General features: G+C 30.9%; 5 protein-coding genes across 7 annotated transcripts; 3 read left to right on the top strand and 2 right to left on the bottom strand.

Annotated features, from left to right (window-relative positions):
- Positions 1–74: 74 nt before the first annotated feature.
- On the top strand, positions 75–8,259 carry LOC124499833 (CWF19-like protein 1). Of its 2 annotated transcripts, XM_075728568.1 has the most exons (5): positions 75–2,241; positions 2,349–2,767; positions 2,849–2,963; positions 3,220–3,350; positions 5,801–8,259. In XM_075728568.1, the coding sequence occupies exon 1, from the start codon at positions 196–198 to the stop codon at positions 1,897–1,899; it is 1,704 nt and encodes a 567-aa protein (XP_075584683.1). In that variant the 5' UTR covers positions 75–195; the 3' UTR covers positions 1,900–2,241; positions 2,349–2,767; positions 2,849–2,963; positions 3,220–3,350; positions 5,801–8,259. The 2 variants fall into 2 exon arrangements, with proteins under 2 accessions (XP_075584683.1, XP_075584684.1); XM_075728569.1 differs by lacking the exon at positions 3,220–3,350.
- Positions 8,260–8,741: 482 nt separating this feature from the next.
- Positions 8,742–11,829, top strand: LOC124498937 (alanine aminotransferase 2-like). Of its 2 annotated transcripts, XM_075728570.1 has the most exons (5): positions 8,742–8,886; positions 9,030–9,349; positions 9,468–10,049; positions 10,118–10,836; positions 10,904–11,829. In XM_075728570.1, exons 4-5 carry the CDS (start codon positions 10,161–10,163, stop codon positions 11,698–11,700), a joined length of 1,473 nt encoding a protein of 490 aa, XP_075584685.1. In that variant the 5' UTR covers positions 8,742–8,886; positions 9,030–9,349; positions 9,468–10,049; positions 10,118–10,160; the 3' UTR covers positions 11,701–11,829. The 2 variants fall into 2 exon arrangements, with proteins under 2 accessions (XP_075584685.1, XP_046918726.2); XM_047062770.2 differs by lacking the exons at positions 8,742–8,886; positions 9,030–9,349 and having other exon boundaries at positions 9,423–10,049.
- A 338-nt stretch (positions 11,830–12,167) lies between these two features.
- On the bottom strand, positions 12,168–14,792 carry Hsp60A (Heat shock protein 60A). Its single transcript, XM_047062769.2, has 2 exons — positions 13,164–14,792; positions 12,168–13,106 (listed from the first exon to the last, which is right to left on the bottom strand). The coding sequence occupies exons 1-2, from the start codon at positions 14,271–14,273 to the stop codon at positions 12,444–12,446; spliced, it is 1,773 nt and encodes a 590-aa protein (XP_046918725.1). The 5' UTR covers positions 14,274–14,792; the 3' UTR covers positions 12,168–12,443.
- An 85-nt stretch (positions 14,793–14,877) lies between these two features.
- Positions 14,878–15,653, top strand: LOC124498941 (10 kDa heat shock protein, mitochondrial). Its single transcript, XM_047062775.2, has 2 exons — positions 14,878–15,029; positions 15,101–15,653. Exons 1-2 carry the CDS (start codon positions 15,027–15,029, stop codon positions 15,404–15,406), a joined length of 309 nt encoding a protein of 102 aa, XP_046918731.1. The 5' UTR covers positions 14,878–15,026; the 3' UTR covers positions 15,407–15,653.
- On the bottom strand, positions 15,480–16,615 carry LOC124498940 (uncharacterized). The gene is made up of 4 exons (XM_047062774.2): positions 16,356–16,615; positions 16,141–16,287; positions 15,856–16,065; positions 15,480–15,789 (listed from the first exon to the last, which is right to left on the bottom strand). The coding sequence occupies exons 1-4, from the start codon at positions 16,486–16,488 to the stop codon at positions 15,656–15,658; spliced, it is 624 nt and encodes a 207-aa protein (XP_046918730.2). The 5' UTR covers positions 16,489–16,615; the 3' UTR covers positions 15,480–15,655.
- Positions 16,616–16,639: the final 24 nt, after the last annotated feature.

Raw genomic sequence — 16,639 nt, 5'->3', positions numbered from 1 at the left:
TTTACTTTAGTCATCATCATTATGAAATAAAAATGAAAAAAATGTTTAAACATTAATAGATTGTTTATTTCAGCCAAAAGATGGAGTTATTGATTGTTATGAAAATTCTTCATTGCATGTGATTCTTCGAATTCTTTCACGAATGATTGTATTTTTTCATCATAATTTCATATATTTTCATATAATTAATTAATTATGGCAAGTAATTCATTAAAAATTTTAATTGCCGGAAGCGTCAAAGGTCAATATGAAAAACTTTTCAAACGTGTTGCAGATGTAAATCGAAAAGCCGGACCATTCGATTTATTACTTTGTGTTGGTGATTTTTTCGGCACTGATATCGCTGCTTATAATGAATTGATAAATGGTTCAACAGAATTGCCAAATGTACCTACCTATATTCTTAGTCGTATTCCTCATCAACAAATGCTACAATTTCATCCGAATTTAAATGAATTTGATCAAGGATGTGAATTAATCGATGGTGTTACATTCTTAGGTCGTGCTGGTGTACTAACAACAAGTCTTGGTCTTCGAATTGCCTATTTGAACGGACGATATCGTAAATCATCGACCAATAATAATGATGATGATGATGATAAAGATCTTGATTATTTCACTGACAAAGAATATGAATCATTGATGATGTCATGTCAAAGTTCATCCGATGTAATTGATATATTATTGACAATTGAATGGCCTAAAAATGTTTTCAATCATACTGGCGTCGATGTTGATGATTCTATCATGGCCATGATCGATGATTCTAGTTCATTGAAAATTTCTCAACTTTGTAATTCTTTAAGACCTCGTTATCATTTTGTCGGTGGTCTAGTTGATTGGCATTTTGAACGTGTACCATATCGTAATCATAAAGTATTAATTGATACAGCTCGTAATGTTACAAGATTATTATCGATGGCAAATGTTAATAATGTTAAAAAAATGAAATGGATTTATGCTTTTAATATGGTGCCTAGTCGTTATCTAACAGCGCAAGAAATTGCCTCACAACCAGCTGGTGTTACTGAAAATCCTTATCGTAACGCTTTGCAAGAACAACGTGAACAAGATACAATCGAACAAGATCATTCAAATCAATTCCGTTATGATCTTAGCCAAAACCGTAGTAATAATGACAATAATGGCAGAAAATTCAATGATAAACGTAAACGTTCTGATCATCATTCTCATCATCATCAAGAAGATCATCGACATCGGCAACAAAAGGAACGAAAAACAAATGATGTGATTGAACAACAAAATTGTTGGTTTTGTTTAGCCAGTCCAGATGTGGATAAATCATTAATCGTATCAATTGGTGATCATTCTTATCTAGCACTAGCTAAAGGTGGCCTAACCGATGATCATATGATGATATTACCAATAGAACATATACGATCAACGGTTGAAATCAAAAATAATGATCTACGTGAAGAAATTGAAAAATTTAAACAAGCTTTAAAGCAATTTTATCAACAAAAATCAATGATTCCAATATTTTTTGAAAGAAATTTTAAAAGTGCACATTTTCAAATACAAGTATTGGGATTACCTCAGACAAAAATATCATCATTACGGCAAGCCATTGATGAAGTATTTGAAAAATTTGAATGTCATGAAATATTGTTAAAAGATGAACTTGATGATATGATCACAGAAAATGTACCATATTTTTATTTCGAATGTCCAGATCATTATAAATTCGTTGTACGTATACAAGTGAAACGAGAATTTTTTCCTATACAAATCGGCCGACAATTGATGGCTCATAAATTATTATTGAATTGTCCTGAACGTATTGATTGGAAATATTGTGCACGAAATGTTACAAAATCAGCAACTGAACTAGCACATACTATACGAGAAAGTTTTCGTCCATTTGATTTCACATTATAAATTTTTTTTTTTTTTGCTTCCAAGAATAACAATCTACGTAACGACGATATAAAAACTTGATTCACAATCGTTTCGCCATCAACAACTAGCCATCGTTTTCGAAATCATCTGTAACAACAACAAAAAAAAAAACCAGAAAAAAAATCAAATTCTTTTTCAGAAAAAAAAACCAAATTACAATTTCAGATTGGTTAGAGATTTTTCATTCTTTCGTTCTTTTTTTGGTGGAATGAAATTTTCGGCTCATAACCACCACCATCCACACAATTACCGACCAAACAGACAGACCGACCAGCTAAATATATATAAAAAAAATGCGACAATATCCGACGTAAACCGATTGTATGTGTTGGGAATTTCAAGTATTTTTTCTTTCTTTTTTTCACTAACTTCAAATTGTTATATTTCTGTAACTAAAATGAAATTTCTTTTTTTTTCTTTTTCTCCAGATTCAATTCTATCTTGTTGCGAAGAACGAATATGATACTTTTTTTTGTTGAATGAATGAAGAAAATAAAAAAAGTAAATAGAGACATATCTCAATGAACATTTCTCTGATTTAACCAACGCACACATACACACACTAACAAAATAAAATTAAAAAGTACATCAAAAATGTGTGATGGTGTGTGTGTGTGTGTGTATGTGTGGTGAACATCAAATTCGGAAATGATGAAAAACAAAACAAAATAAAAAAAATGACTATACAGAATTTATTTCTCTCTTTTTTCAAATTCTCTTGATTCTGTGTGATTTTTTTTTCTTCTTCTTCTGGTGATCATGAGAATAATAATCAAATTTTTGTCGTTTGGTTTGAAATCAACCAACCAACCAACCAGAATTCCGTTTCTAACCAATGATGATGATGGTGAGTGAAAATAATGAAAAATTTCTTAATTTTAATGAAAATTACAATTTCCCGTTTTTTTTCTTGTTGGTTGCTTGCTAGTTTTTTTTCTTACTCCTCAAACGCTGATGCATTCATTATATTTTCTTCATTTTTCTGGTTCATTGGATACAACAAAAAATTGTCGAACAAATCTACAACGACAACGACATTTTTGGTTCGTTAACTATTTTTTTTTTTTTGTTCTCTTATTTTATGGTTCTGGAATTTCTTTTCCATTATTTTCTGTCAGGAATTGTGTGTCGTATTTATCGATAGAAAAAAATAGATACAATACGATAGATGAGAAAAAAAATTGTCTAATGAAAAACTATTATAATCCCCACACACAATGATGATGATGACATCATATAACTCATAATACTCGATGACTTATACTTATTATCATTATTTTATATTATATTTATTATTAGTATTATTACGCACAAATGGGAAAAATTGTCTTTTTAAAAAAAAAAGAAAGAAAGAATTTCGAATTGGATTCGAACATTAGCCAAAAATGGTCTTGGTCTCTTCGTGTGCAGTATTACGTTAGTTACCAATGGTATGTCATATTAAGTTATTATAACTGGTGTTAATCATGTTCGCTTGACTTCACCATCGTCATCATCATCATCATCCGAATTTGGAACAAAGTTTGATCCTAATTCTTATGTGTTTTTTTTGACAATTTTTTTCCCGTTAACTAAAAGAAAGAAAAAAAAATTACAATCATTCAATGAATGAATTGGTTTACCGTATGGTTTTCTTTTTTTTTATTCATGAAAAACATTTTTTTCTCTCTCTCGTTCTTTATATATATTAAAACTTTAAGTTTTTCAGTTTTTTTTTTGTATAATGGCAAACATTCACCACTGAGTATAAGTGAAAAAAAAAATGAAAACCGATAACAAACACATATTTTGCTGCTATATTCTCTATATTTTTCCATTAATGTTTCGTATATCAAAAATTTTTTTCTTTCGTTGTTCATCATCACAGAATCGTTATGTTGTGACTCCATAACTTTTGGATCGATCATATTATTGTAAAGCTTATGTTAGTCTTTTTCGTTCGTTGTTGTTTATCAATAATGATCACAATGGTGATGATGGTGGATAAAAGTCGCGAAAAACAACAACAACAACAACAGCAGCAGCTAGAGAAAGGAAAAAAAACCTGATGGTTTTTGTTTTCGGGTAGTCGGTATTTTTTTCTTGTTTCTCGCAGTGGTGATGATAATTCAATTTTGATTTTTTTTTCGTCTTTCCCTACTCTCTATGGAATATTCGTCATTGTATGATAATTTGTAAATATGATAAGATTATGTTGATGATAATGGTGATTTTTTTTCCTGTTTAACACATAACAGGAATTTTCTCGCCAACAAAACACACATACCGAATTCAATTATGTATGATGGACTTTGCAATGATGGGATACATTATCATCATCATTATTATGACCATTATCATTCGGAAAAAAAATTTTCTAATCTTTTTTCGTTTTCGTTTTGCCATCATTCCATCATACATTGAACGTGTTCAATATATTCGATACTTTTTTTGAGATTTCTCTCTCTCTACTGATTTTGAGATTCTAAACCGATTCATGATATAATTTTATGTAACATACACACACACATCACAGACATTGCACGCAGCATATCACATTGTTCAATGAAACATTTTCATGTATAGCCACATTGTGAATCACACACACACACAGACTATTCGATTCTATTCAGTTTTTTTTTCAAAGTAAGAAAAAAAAGACATTGTCACCACACAACACACACATATACATTTTCAAGTTTCCTTTTTTTTTCTCAAAACACACACCATACATACTTTCACTATTCTCAATTCCTATCTCTATTTTTTTTTTTTTTTTGCACATTTCATTTCTTTTCCGAGGGCGTTTAAGTTCGCATGTCGTCGTCTTCTTCTTTGCTACACAACACGAGAAAAAAAATACATCATTCATTTTTGCGTGTGTGTGTGTGTGTATGATTCATTCTCTTATATATTGTTGTTGATGTATCCCATCCATTCATTCATTCATTCAAACGTCGGCTGGTTATATTATTTCTTCAAAGTAAAAAAAAAAGTATGTTTAGTTACTTTCTCCTGTGATATCGTTCTATATTTTTTTTTGTATAAAGATAGAATTATAGATGGATAGATAGATAAAGAATCGTAAGAGAGAGAGAGAAGGAGAAGAATTCAATTCACAATTCTTTCGGTGAATTTTTTTTTCTCTTTCTGACGTTTACTTTTTTTCTGATTTTTTTTTTGATTCATTCATTCAACAACATCATTGTAGTTGTCGCATGTTTGTTGTATCTCCATATCTATTCTTTCCATCCAATGTAGAATCGTCATCATCATATCGAGAGAGAGAGAAACATTTTCCCCGTGAACATATGACATTGTTGTCAATATAGAGTTTTAGTTTTGAATTGTCGATAAAGCGTCAAAGTTTCTATATTTTCACGATTCTGTAAAATTCTCTGAATTTTACTTTTGATATTCTTTTCCATCCCGTTTCTGTGTTTGTATTTTTTTTAAGTGTAAGTTGCGTTGCTAATAAGATTATTATAAATTTTTTTTTTGACTAAAGGCAAAAATGATTATTTTTTTCGGAAACTGTTTTTCGTGTGGATCTATCCAACCATTTTTTCCGGGTCCACGATGATAAGAGTTTTTTTTCTTTCTCTCTCTCTCTCGACGACGACGACAACAACAACAATGATGATGATGAGAAAGAATATCATCACTATTTAGTGGATTTTGTTGTTCACATAAATGTTTCTGGAATGTTTCTTGAATGAATGAAAAATGAAAAAAAAACTTGGCGGTAAAGCAAGAAGAACAAAAATAACGATTTTTATTTTGCCTTTTGGGGTGATCACCCAGATGATGATGATGATGATGAAAAAATTTTCTGATTATTATTATTATGATGCTTTTGGGCTAATTACAACGTTTTTTTCTTTTCTTTTTTTTCCTTCAGTCTTTCATTCTTCATCTTTGGCAACGCGATTCTACGTTTAATATCGTGTATTTTCATCGTTTTTTACAATAATAATAATAATAATCATCATCATCATCATCAACATCGTCATTATTTGGATAGATGGATGGATGGATGGATTCATTTTCTTTCTGGTTTTTTTTCTTAAATTATAATTGTATAGGCCAATCGTGAAGAATCGTTGGAAAAACAATGATGATGATGATGATGATGACGAAAAAGAATTATTAGCACAAGAAAAAACAGACGAAACAAACATTTTGCCACACTCGACATCGAAATCGACATTGATGATGATGACGCCTGAAAAGAGACTCCGAGGGATTTTCTATTCGACCTCAATTTTTCTGTATGTTATTTTGGCCATGGCTTTTTATAATAATGATCATGATCATGATGATGATGATGTTATTTATTGTACAACAACCAAATGAAAAAATCATCAAACAAACCATCAAAGACATATGAAAGAAAGTGAAACAAAAAAAAATCAATTTCTGTTTCACTGTTTGGCTTTATATTATTCTTCTTTGTTTCACTTTCAAAATTTCAATTTGTCTTTGTTCATCGTATGAACATGTGTTTTTAGTATATAGTGTTTATAAATGACGATGACGATGAAATGTAAACAACATTTTCGATGAATGCCAAAAAAAAAAAAATTTTTCTATTTTCACCTTCTCATAAAATAAATCATCACATGTCTCTTCGAAATGAAATGAAATGAAATCAAATCAATTGAATGAATGAATGAATTGTTTCTGAAAATAGACAAATTCATCAAATACTTGAAAATTGAATCAACATTAAATCGATAAAAAGCAGACATAAAAATAAGCTCAAATCATTTCTTTTCAATTCAATCAAATCAAATGGGTGCCTCATCATATGGAAATATCAATATTCACACATTCTTCCAAAGAATTTGTTACAACTTTTTTTTTTTGGTTGACTTTCAATCTCTGTTAATTTAATTCAGCCAATCATCCAATCATCATCATCATCATCATCAGCACGATGATGACGATACCATCATCATCATTGAATCGCCTTTCTATTGATGATAATCAAAATTCATCTGTAATGATGCCAAAAGTAAACAATAAAAATAATTGTAATCATCATCATCGTAAAGAATTATTGGTCATTGTAATCATTGCCCTTTTAATCATATCAATTGCAACGACAATCACATTATTGGCCATTATTTATCGTTTACGTTTAATACCGGGATTTGAATATTTTACCATCATTGATGATAATGTGATTCTACATAAAGATACATATATTGATCGTATTCTATTATCTAATAATAATCGTATTTCCGGTTTATCATCGATAACTGGAAATATTCGTTTCGAAAGTGGACAATCATTATTACAGATTAATAATGATGGTATACGATTAAAATCAAAAAATGGTCTAGAAATACGTTCATCATCAAATGATCAATTATTATTTCCATTCGATTTAAGTTCATTACCATTGAATTCTATTAAAACATTATCAGTGCCTAACGGTATTCGTGATGTTAAAATGATACGTTCACCATTGAATGAAGATTTGAATATAATTTCCAAAGGAAATATTCGTATCCGTGGCAATGAAGGCATCAATGTTGAAGGCAAACAAATTAAAGTGGACGGGAAAAATATTTTTTTATCATCATTGAATGCAAGCATTATAATGGATGGACATAAAGGAATCTATTTAGACATGAATTCATTCAAATCACGAATCGTACGTCGTCATAGTCGACCAGAAGAAGAATCATCAACCAGTGAACAAATGGATTTACAATACAAATTATGTATATGTGGACGAAATGGACAGCTATTTCGAATGGCAATCAAAGATTCAAGTAGCAGCTGTGCTGATGCCAGATTTCCAAAATCCGATAACCCATGTCTATGATGATTGCGATGATGATGATGATGATGATGATGACATTTTGTTACTTGAATTGATGAAAAAAAATATTATAAAAAACGAAATGAATCCTGTATAACAACAACAACGAAAAAAAACATCTGTATAATATGATAACAACAACATCACCGTAATCAACATATCAAACGAATCAAGAAAAAAAAATCGGGTGACATTCGATTATGACATTCTGCAGTCCGAAAAAAAATTCTATTCATGAAAACATCGTTTTTTTTCGTGCCGAAAATATATTAAATGATGTAATTATGGAAATTGTCCGAACAAAAACAACAACAACAACAACAACAAATAAACAGATATATATCACGCAGCTTCAAATAAAGATTACATAAAGATGTTTGATGAATGATCCATGTTTGGATCACACATCGATGATGATGACAATGTTTGTACAAGATTTTTCTTTTTTTGTTTTGTAAATAATCTATGACGTTTCAATTATATTATTATGATAAAATAACGAAAATCGAAATAAAATACCAGAAAAAGAATTGTTATTATGAATCTAATCATCTGTGTGTGTGTGTGTGTGTCTGTGTGACATCGATTTAATTCGATGATGATGAAAAAAACATGTTTAGAATATTATCATTATATCATGTGGATCGAGAAAAAAAAATCTAATTGTCAATTTATCGATAAAATGTGTGTGTGCGTGTAATATCGATAAATGGTAAAATATCGATCAATCATAATAAATAATAATTGCATTCGATCAATGTCAATGTGTGATAATATAACTTTATGGAAATCAATTTCATAATAATTATTAAGTAAATTGATGATCGATTGATTCTAATCCTATTTTATTTGAAAAAAGAAACAAAAAAAAATTCTGTCAAATCAAATCTGAAAAAACAGACTTCAAATTTTTGTGTTTTGTTTGTTTGTTTTTATTGAACACCGTACAGCAATCTTGTGACTAAAATTACAACCACAAAAACATGTGTTAGAAGAATTCTATAGAAAAAAAATCCAAAAAAAAGGTTAAAGATCAATTTCTACACATTATAGTAGAGAGTGAAAAATACCCGGGTAGGGTATATATATAGAAAACGAAAACATCATCATTCTGTTTACCGTTATTCACCGATTCATCTGATCACGAGGCGCATGTGAGTTTTGTAAATCTATTTGCCTTTTGCCATTTTATTATTGTAAAAGAAAGTTTTTTTTTTGCTCATCTTTTCATCAAATAAATGAAGTTTTTTTTTGTTTTTTTTATTTTTCCAAATTTTCAATATAATTTTGTACATAGAAAAAAAACCAATCATCATCATCATCATCATTCGTGGAAATTAGTGTGATAACGACACTCGATAATAGATTATCATCATCTTAAATCAACATTCCTTTTTTTTGATTTTTTTTTCGTTACGTCATCTGTAAGAAAAAAAATTACAGCTATATATCCATCCACATTCATTAACATTATCGGATGTAATCAAAGTCTTTCAAGGAGACATTTAAAAGAATTCCACTTTAAAAAAAAAAAAAATCTTTCATCACTCAACACAAGACACAATCATCAGAACCATCGAATTAACGAAAAAAAAAAAAAACAGAAACAAAAAACAGGTAAAACCCAGTTTCTCTTTTTATTTTTTCTTTGAATTTATTTTCATTGTCATTTCTTGTTTTTTTTTATCGATCGATCGATTATTCAATTTCCTAATTTCATGGCCTTCACATATAGAAAACTTACTCCAATTGGCAAATCGTATCTATCTGTATTTGAATGATGAAAATAAAAGAAAAATACATATGGGAAAAAGCCTACTGATTTGTTGTTGTTGTTGTTGTCGTCTTTGTTATTATTATTATTGTTGACGTTGAATATTTTGAAAGGAAATATGTACGTGTGTGTGTGTCAGTGTGTATGTCGGCTGACTTGTGAAATGTTGTGATTATCATCATCATTATAAAAAAAATGTACAAATAAAATATCGATCTAAAACGAAACTAAAACAATCAAGATACAATATTGGTGTCAATCAACCACAATAATAATAAATTAATTAATTCATCATTAGCAATAAGTTATCAATTATTTTTTTTTTATCAACATCATTAGAAAACATATCGGATTTCATCAATTTTGATTTTGATTTTGATGAGAGTGATCAACCTATTAAATCATTTATTTTAAAAGTGTGTTTCTTTGTGTGTGTGTATGTGCGTTTGATAGATACATACAGATAGTTGATCTTCTGATTAATTTAATATATCCTGTTTCGCATTATAACAGAAAAAAAAAGTTTGCCGCCCAATAAATAAGGTTTGATTTGTTTATTATTTTCACAATATTGTTAATTGTTATTTGTGTGTATCTTCTCAATTATTTAGGATTGTCAATCACAGTCAATCATCATCATTATCATCATTAACAATGGATTCTAATCGTCCAATACTTACAATGGATACAATTAATAATAATTTGGTTAAAATGGAATATGCTGTTCGTGGCCCAATACCGACGCGTGCTGTTGAATTAATTCAGGAGCTAAAAAATGGCGCCGAAAAACCATTCGATGAAGTGATTCGTGCCAATATCGGTGATTGTCATATGATGGGTGAAACACCAATGACATTTATACGACAAGTTCTTTCAGCAAGCCTTTTTCCTAAATCGGCTTTATCCGATACACAGCTGCCAAGTGATGTAAAAGAACGAATAAAATTATTATTATCCAATTGTGGTGGCCAATCAGTTGGAGCTTATTCCGATTCGGCCGGTGTGGAAATTATTCGTCGCCATGTTGCCGAATATATTGAACAACGTGATGGCTATCCAAGTGATTGGCGTAATATTATTCTCACCTCCGGTGCCAGTGAAGGTGTTAAATTGATTTTTACATTAATTAATTCGGCTTCAACCGATGGTATACCAACTGGTGTGATGGTACCTATTCCACAATATCCCTTATATTCAGCTACTTGTAGTGAATTAGGAATGAATCTAATTTCCTATTATCTGGATGAAGAAAATGAATGGGCATTAGATATTGCCGAATTACAACGGGCATTAGATGAATCAAAATCCAAATGTAAACCAAAAGCTATTGGTAAGTTTTCTATCGATTCATTTGTTGCTTATTCTAATTATTAATTTTCCATTCGACATATATATAGTTGTGATTAATCCGGGAAATCCAACGGGCGCTGTATTGACCAAAGATAATATTGCTCAAATCATTCAATTTGCACGTGACAATAATCTATTAATTGTTGCCGATGAAGTCTATCAGCATAATATTTGGAAAGAAGGAGCACAATTTTATTCATTCAAAAAGATAATGAAAGAAATCAATGTTCAATTGGAATTGGTTTCATTAATGAGCGCTTCAAAAGGTTATATGGGTGAATGTGGTCTTCGTGGTGGTTATATGGAAATTGATAATTTCGATTCCGATGTTAAAGCCGTTCTGTTTAAACAGATTAGTGCTCGTCTATGTTCAGCATTGATCGGTCAATTTGCCATCGATTGTATTGTTCGGCCACCACAACAAGGTGAACCATCTTATGAATTACATCAGAAAGAAAAAGAAACGGTCCTTGCATCACTTAAAGGTCGTGCTGAATTAACTACACGTACATTGAATTCATTACCTGGAATACGATCAAATCCAGTAGCCGGTGCAATGTATGCATTCCCACGTATTCAAATACCGGTTAAAGCAGTTGAAGAGGCTGAAAAACTTGGCCAAAAACCAGATTTTTTCTACTGTAAACAGCTATTAGAAAAGACGGGTATATGTCTAGTACCTGGTTCTGGTTTCGGCCAAATACCTGGAACGTATCATTTTCGAACGACGATATTACCGCAGCCAGAATTATTCTCTAGAATGATGAATAAATTTCAACAATTTCATCTAAAATTTTTAGAACAATACGGTGGAATATCGATGGTTAACAATGGCCACGGTTAATGATTTGGAACGAATTACCATCATTTCAACGAGATACAACTGTATTAATACAATAGATTACTGAAATATTGTATCAATTTTCTATTACTACAGTTTAATAATAAAACCCTCTTAGAATATTCCTTTGAATTTTAATAATTTTAGAATCATTTTCGTGTCAATATAGGTGGCGCCACTATTTACCACCTGTTGAATGTTCAATTTAATAGTTTCTTTTTCTGTCATTCTATAATAATCATCAAATAATGTAAATTCAATATAATTGAATGTGCAAAAAAAAAGTGAAAATTATCTTTTCTGACGATTATTGATAATGAAAATATTTTATTTTATCGATAACAGATGGCAATCAAATAAGCACATCATATTGAATATATCAAGAATTCTCGATATTATTATTTGAAATGAATTTAAAAACCCTTGAATGTTTGTTATCTTTGTTTTTCGTGTGATTGATTGAAACATGATGGAATTAAAGAATTTATTATTCATATATAATAGTGACTACCAAAAATGGTCTAATGTGAAACAAAAACAAACTAATTCAATTGTATATGAAGGAAAAAAATTCATCAATTTTCAAGTATAAAAAAAAATTTGTACAAAAATAATTGACCTTTCGCATGAACTCTGGCTACATGATTTTCAAACCTAATGATCAAATGGATAAAGTGTATTGAAGGATGTATCATGTGTTGTTTTTTGGATGTATATGATCGATACAATGATACATGGTTGTGGTTTTACATGCCCATACCACCCATGCCGCCCATTCCACCCATACCGCCCATGCCACCCATACCGGCCATTGGATTAGCACCTTCTTCTTTGGGTGATTCACATATAACCGTTTCGGCAGTGGTCAACAATGATGCAACACCAGCGGCATCCATCAATGCGGTACGTACTACTTTAGTTGGATCGATAATACCGGCATCAATTAGATTACAATATCGATCATTAAGAGCATCATAACCAAAACTCAATTCATCAGATTCAAGAATTTTGTTGACAACGACCGAAGCATCGACACCGGCATTCTGTACAATCTGCATGCATGGTTGTTTCAATGCTTTTCGGACCAATTCAATACCAATCTTTTGATCTTCATTATCCGGTTTAAGATCATCTAGATATTTGATACATCTGAGCACAGCGACACCACCGCCAGGAACAATACCTTCTTCAACGGCTGCTCTGGTGGCATTCAAAGCATCGGTAACACGATCTTTCTTTTCGTTCACTTCAAGTTCGGAAGAACCACCGATTTTCAGTACGGCAACACCACTTGATAGACGGGCTAATCTTTCTTGGAATTTTTCCTTTTCATATTCGGAATTTGTATTTTCAATGTCTTCACGAATTTGTTGTACCCGTTTATCGATTTCAGCTTTATTTCCTTTTCCCTACAGAAATAACATGAGAAAAATTAATACAATGATCATAAGAAGCGATTAACTAACCTTGAGTAGAAGAGTATCATCTTTAGTGATTGTAACTTCACCAATTTGGCCAAAATCATTGTGTTGAATCTCTTCAAGTTTATGAATGTTTGCATCATCACCAAAAACAATACCACCGGTAGCAATGGCAATATCATGCAGGGTATTTTTACGATTATCACCAAAACCAGGTGCTTTCACAGCGGCCACTTGAAGATTGATTTTGATTTTGTTTATGATCAATGTTGTCAATGCATCACCATCCAAATCTTCGGCAATAATAATCAATGGTTTACGTTGATTGACGGCCATTTCCAAAGCTGGTATCAATGATTGAGCGGTGGAGATTTTCTTCTCCGTAATCAACAACAAGGCATCTTGGAATTCAACTTTGTTGCCTTTCGTAAGGAAATAAGGCGATATATAACCACGGTCGAATTTCATTCCTTCAATCACTTCCAATTCATCGGAAAGTGTTTTTCCATCCTTGACGGTGAGTACACCATCACGGCCAACTTTTTTCATTGCATCCGATATAAGATCACCAATTTTTCGATCACCATTAGCTGAAATGGTTGCAACCTGTGAAATTTCTTCGGGTGTTGTTACCGGTTTAGAGAATGATTTCAATTTATCAACAACATGTTCAACGGCAGACATTACACCACGTCGAATTTCAATTGGATTGGCACCTTTACTGATTTTTTCAAAACCTTCTTTAGCAATAGCACGTGCTAAGACAGTTGCCGTTGTTGTACCATCACCAGCTTCTTCATTCGTATTGTTAGCAACATCCTGTACAAGTTTAGCACCGATATTCTGGAATTTATCCTTCAATTCGACCGCTTTGGCCACGGTTACACCATCTTTGGTGATTTTCGGTGATCCCCATGATTGTTCAATAATTACGTTTCTACCTTTTGGACCCATTGTAACAGCTACAGCATCGGCCAAAATATCGACACCTTGTAACATTTGTGAACGAGCATCGGCACCGAATTTGATATCTTTGGCTGTACCACGACGACTTTCATGCATATGGCTAGCCGAAATGGCCGATGTAGTTTGTGTTCCATTCACCCGGGACAAATGATGGGTGGCGGTTCGAAGAATTCGTGATACTCGATACATGATGCAATATAAAGGAAAAGTGATGAATTACAATAAAAAAAAAATCAATCAATGAAATGAATCGTCAAGAAAACCGGCGTGATTTTGGCGTGTCAAGTGAGCTTCAACTGGCAAAGCGATAATGAAGAATGATTTACAAGAAATTTTTATCTCAGCAGCAAGTGAACAGTGATCTGGAAAAATCGCGAAATGTTCACATCAAACGAATGATGATGATGGGTATAGCGGGGACAGTATAGAAATGAATAGAAAAACAGCAGTATTCAGCGTGACTTTTTTCTTACTTAAAAAACGGCATGGCGTTGACTGTATGACGCATGCGTTTTATGAATATCATTTTTTTGATGATTTTTTTCTCTTTTTTTATCCGTTTCAAATTCTATTCTATTAATTTTATGGATGAAATTATCAATCAATCATCAATATAATTATTTTCCATAGATAAAATAAGATCAATATATGTGGGAAAGAAAATCGAACACATACGCATATCGAATGAATTGAATGGATCTGGATGATGATATATTCGAATTTTTTTTTTCATTTGGCTATAACTTTTCTCGAATGTTCTACAGACATGCGCAACATCGTTGATCGAATCGAAGTTAAGCAGCACATGTTCACATTATCTATTTGCTTCAAGTAAAGACAAGTCACATTTATTGCCATTTACATTTGATCAACGATTTGCATCATACATTTTTTTTAAAGCATTTTCAATCAATTTCATCAATCTAACAAAAAATAATAAAAATGGTAACTAAAATGAATTGATTGAAAAATAACCCTGACCATTTTTTTTTGTTTATCACTACCCAAACAAACAGGCCGGTAATATTGGACGTCGATTAATTCCATTGTTGGATCGTGTACTTGTCGAACGATTTATACCACAAACAACAACAAAAGGTGGTATTGTTCTACCAGAAAAAGCACAGAATAAAATACCAACCGGTACTGTTGTTGCTGCTGGTCCTGGACGTACAACTGAAAAAGGTGACGTTATTCCGATGGGCGTGAAAACCGGTGACAAAGTACTCTTGCCTGAATATGGTGGTACAAAAGTCGAAATCGAAGATAAAGAGTATTATATATTCCGTGATTCGGAAATTCTTGGAAAATGGCAAGACTAATATAAATAATAATGATGATGATTGGGATCATTTCACATTTTTCAGCTACATATTTTTTTTCTGTCTAAAATCATTTCATAATAAATATCAATTAGTTTAATTTTGTACAAAAGAATGAATTGCTATCCAAAAGAAAAAAACAATTTATAGTCGTATTAGTTGTATTGATTGTTTGAAATGTAATTTTTTTCGATATGATTTGTCATTTATATAGCCAAAATTAAAAAAAAAATTTAAATTTTCCATGAATTATGAATATTTTCGAATCAATTCAGAACGTATCAAAACGATTAATTTAAGAATTTTTTTATCATCAGCTGTTGCATTGATTTCGGACATGATTTGATCAGTGTCGATACAATTTTCAGGATAGATATTTTTCACTATTTGATTTGGTGAAAGAAAGAAAAAAAATTCTATCATTTGTCAAAGATATTCATAATGCTTACATTCAATATTGTTGCCAACATGTGCTATATCAAATGAAAATGTACGATCATCATCATCATTTTCATTTTTAATAGGCAATTTGAATAATTGAACATTCCAAAGTGTATCACTTTTGTTGTAAATATTTAAGCCAATAAAATCAGATGTATCATCAATATTTTCCAACGTTTTCTTTTTATTTTCCATTTCAGATTCTAATGCGGAAATATCTATTTGGAATTTTTTCGGAAAAAAACCCGGATAACTTTCAAATTTAATAATTTTAATATATATGAACAACATACGTTTTTTGAGATTTGAAATCTTATTCGTTGATTTTTCAATATTTTGTAACATAGTTTCATTTTTTGATTTTAATAAATGAATTTTTTGTTCCAATTTTTCCATTCTTTTAGTGTATTCATATTCTTTTTTGAGTCTTTGACGATATTCTTGAGTAGAGCAAAACAAAAAAAAACAGTTAAAAAAATGTAATTATTAACATGATCAAAAATCCTACCTTCGATATGACGTGGATAATTCAGAAATATTTCCGAATCATTTTTAACTTTTGTGAAAAAATCTTGACCATAGAATTTCAATTTGTTTTCAATTTCCTGTGTGAGTTTATCGATTTCAATTTCGGTGGACATTTTTGATGATAAAACAAAAAAATTTTTTTTTTTTGTAATGAAAACAAAATTTCGAAAAAAAACAATTATTGACACAATGTTTAGTGTTTATTGAATTCTCAACCGCCACTTTATTGCTGCTATTTCGACTCTATAAGTTGAATGTGCGTTT

Source organism: Dermatophagoides farinae, chromosome 2 (assembly GCF_024713945.1).
Source record: "Dermatophagoides farinae isolate YC_2012a chromosome 2, ASM2471394v1, whole genome shotgun sequence".
NCBI lineage: Eukaryota > Metazoa > Arthropoda > Arachnida > Sarcoptiformes > Pyroglyphidae > Dermatophagoides > Dermatophagoides farinae.
The sequence above is the reverse complement of the archived record's forward strand: the minus strand, read 5'-3'. Positions and strand labels throughout refer to the sequence as shown.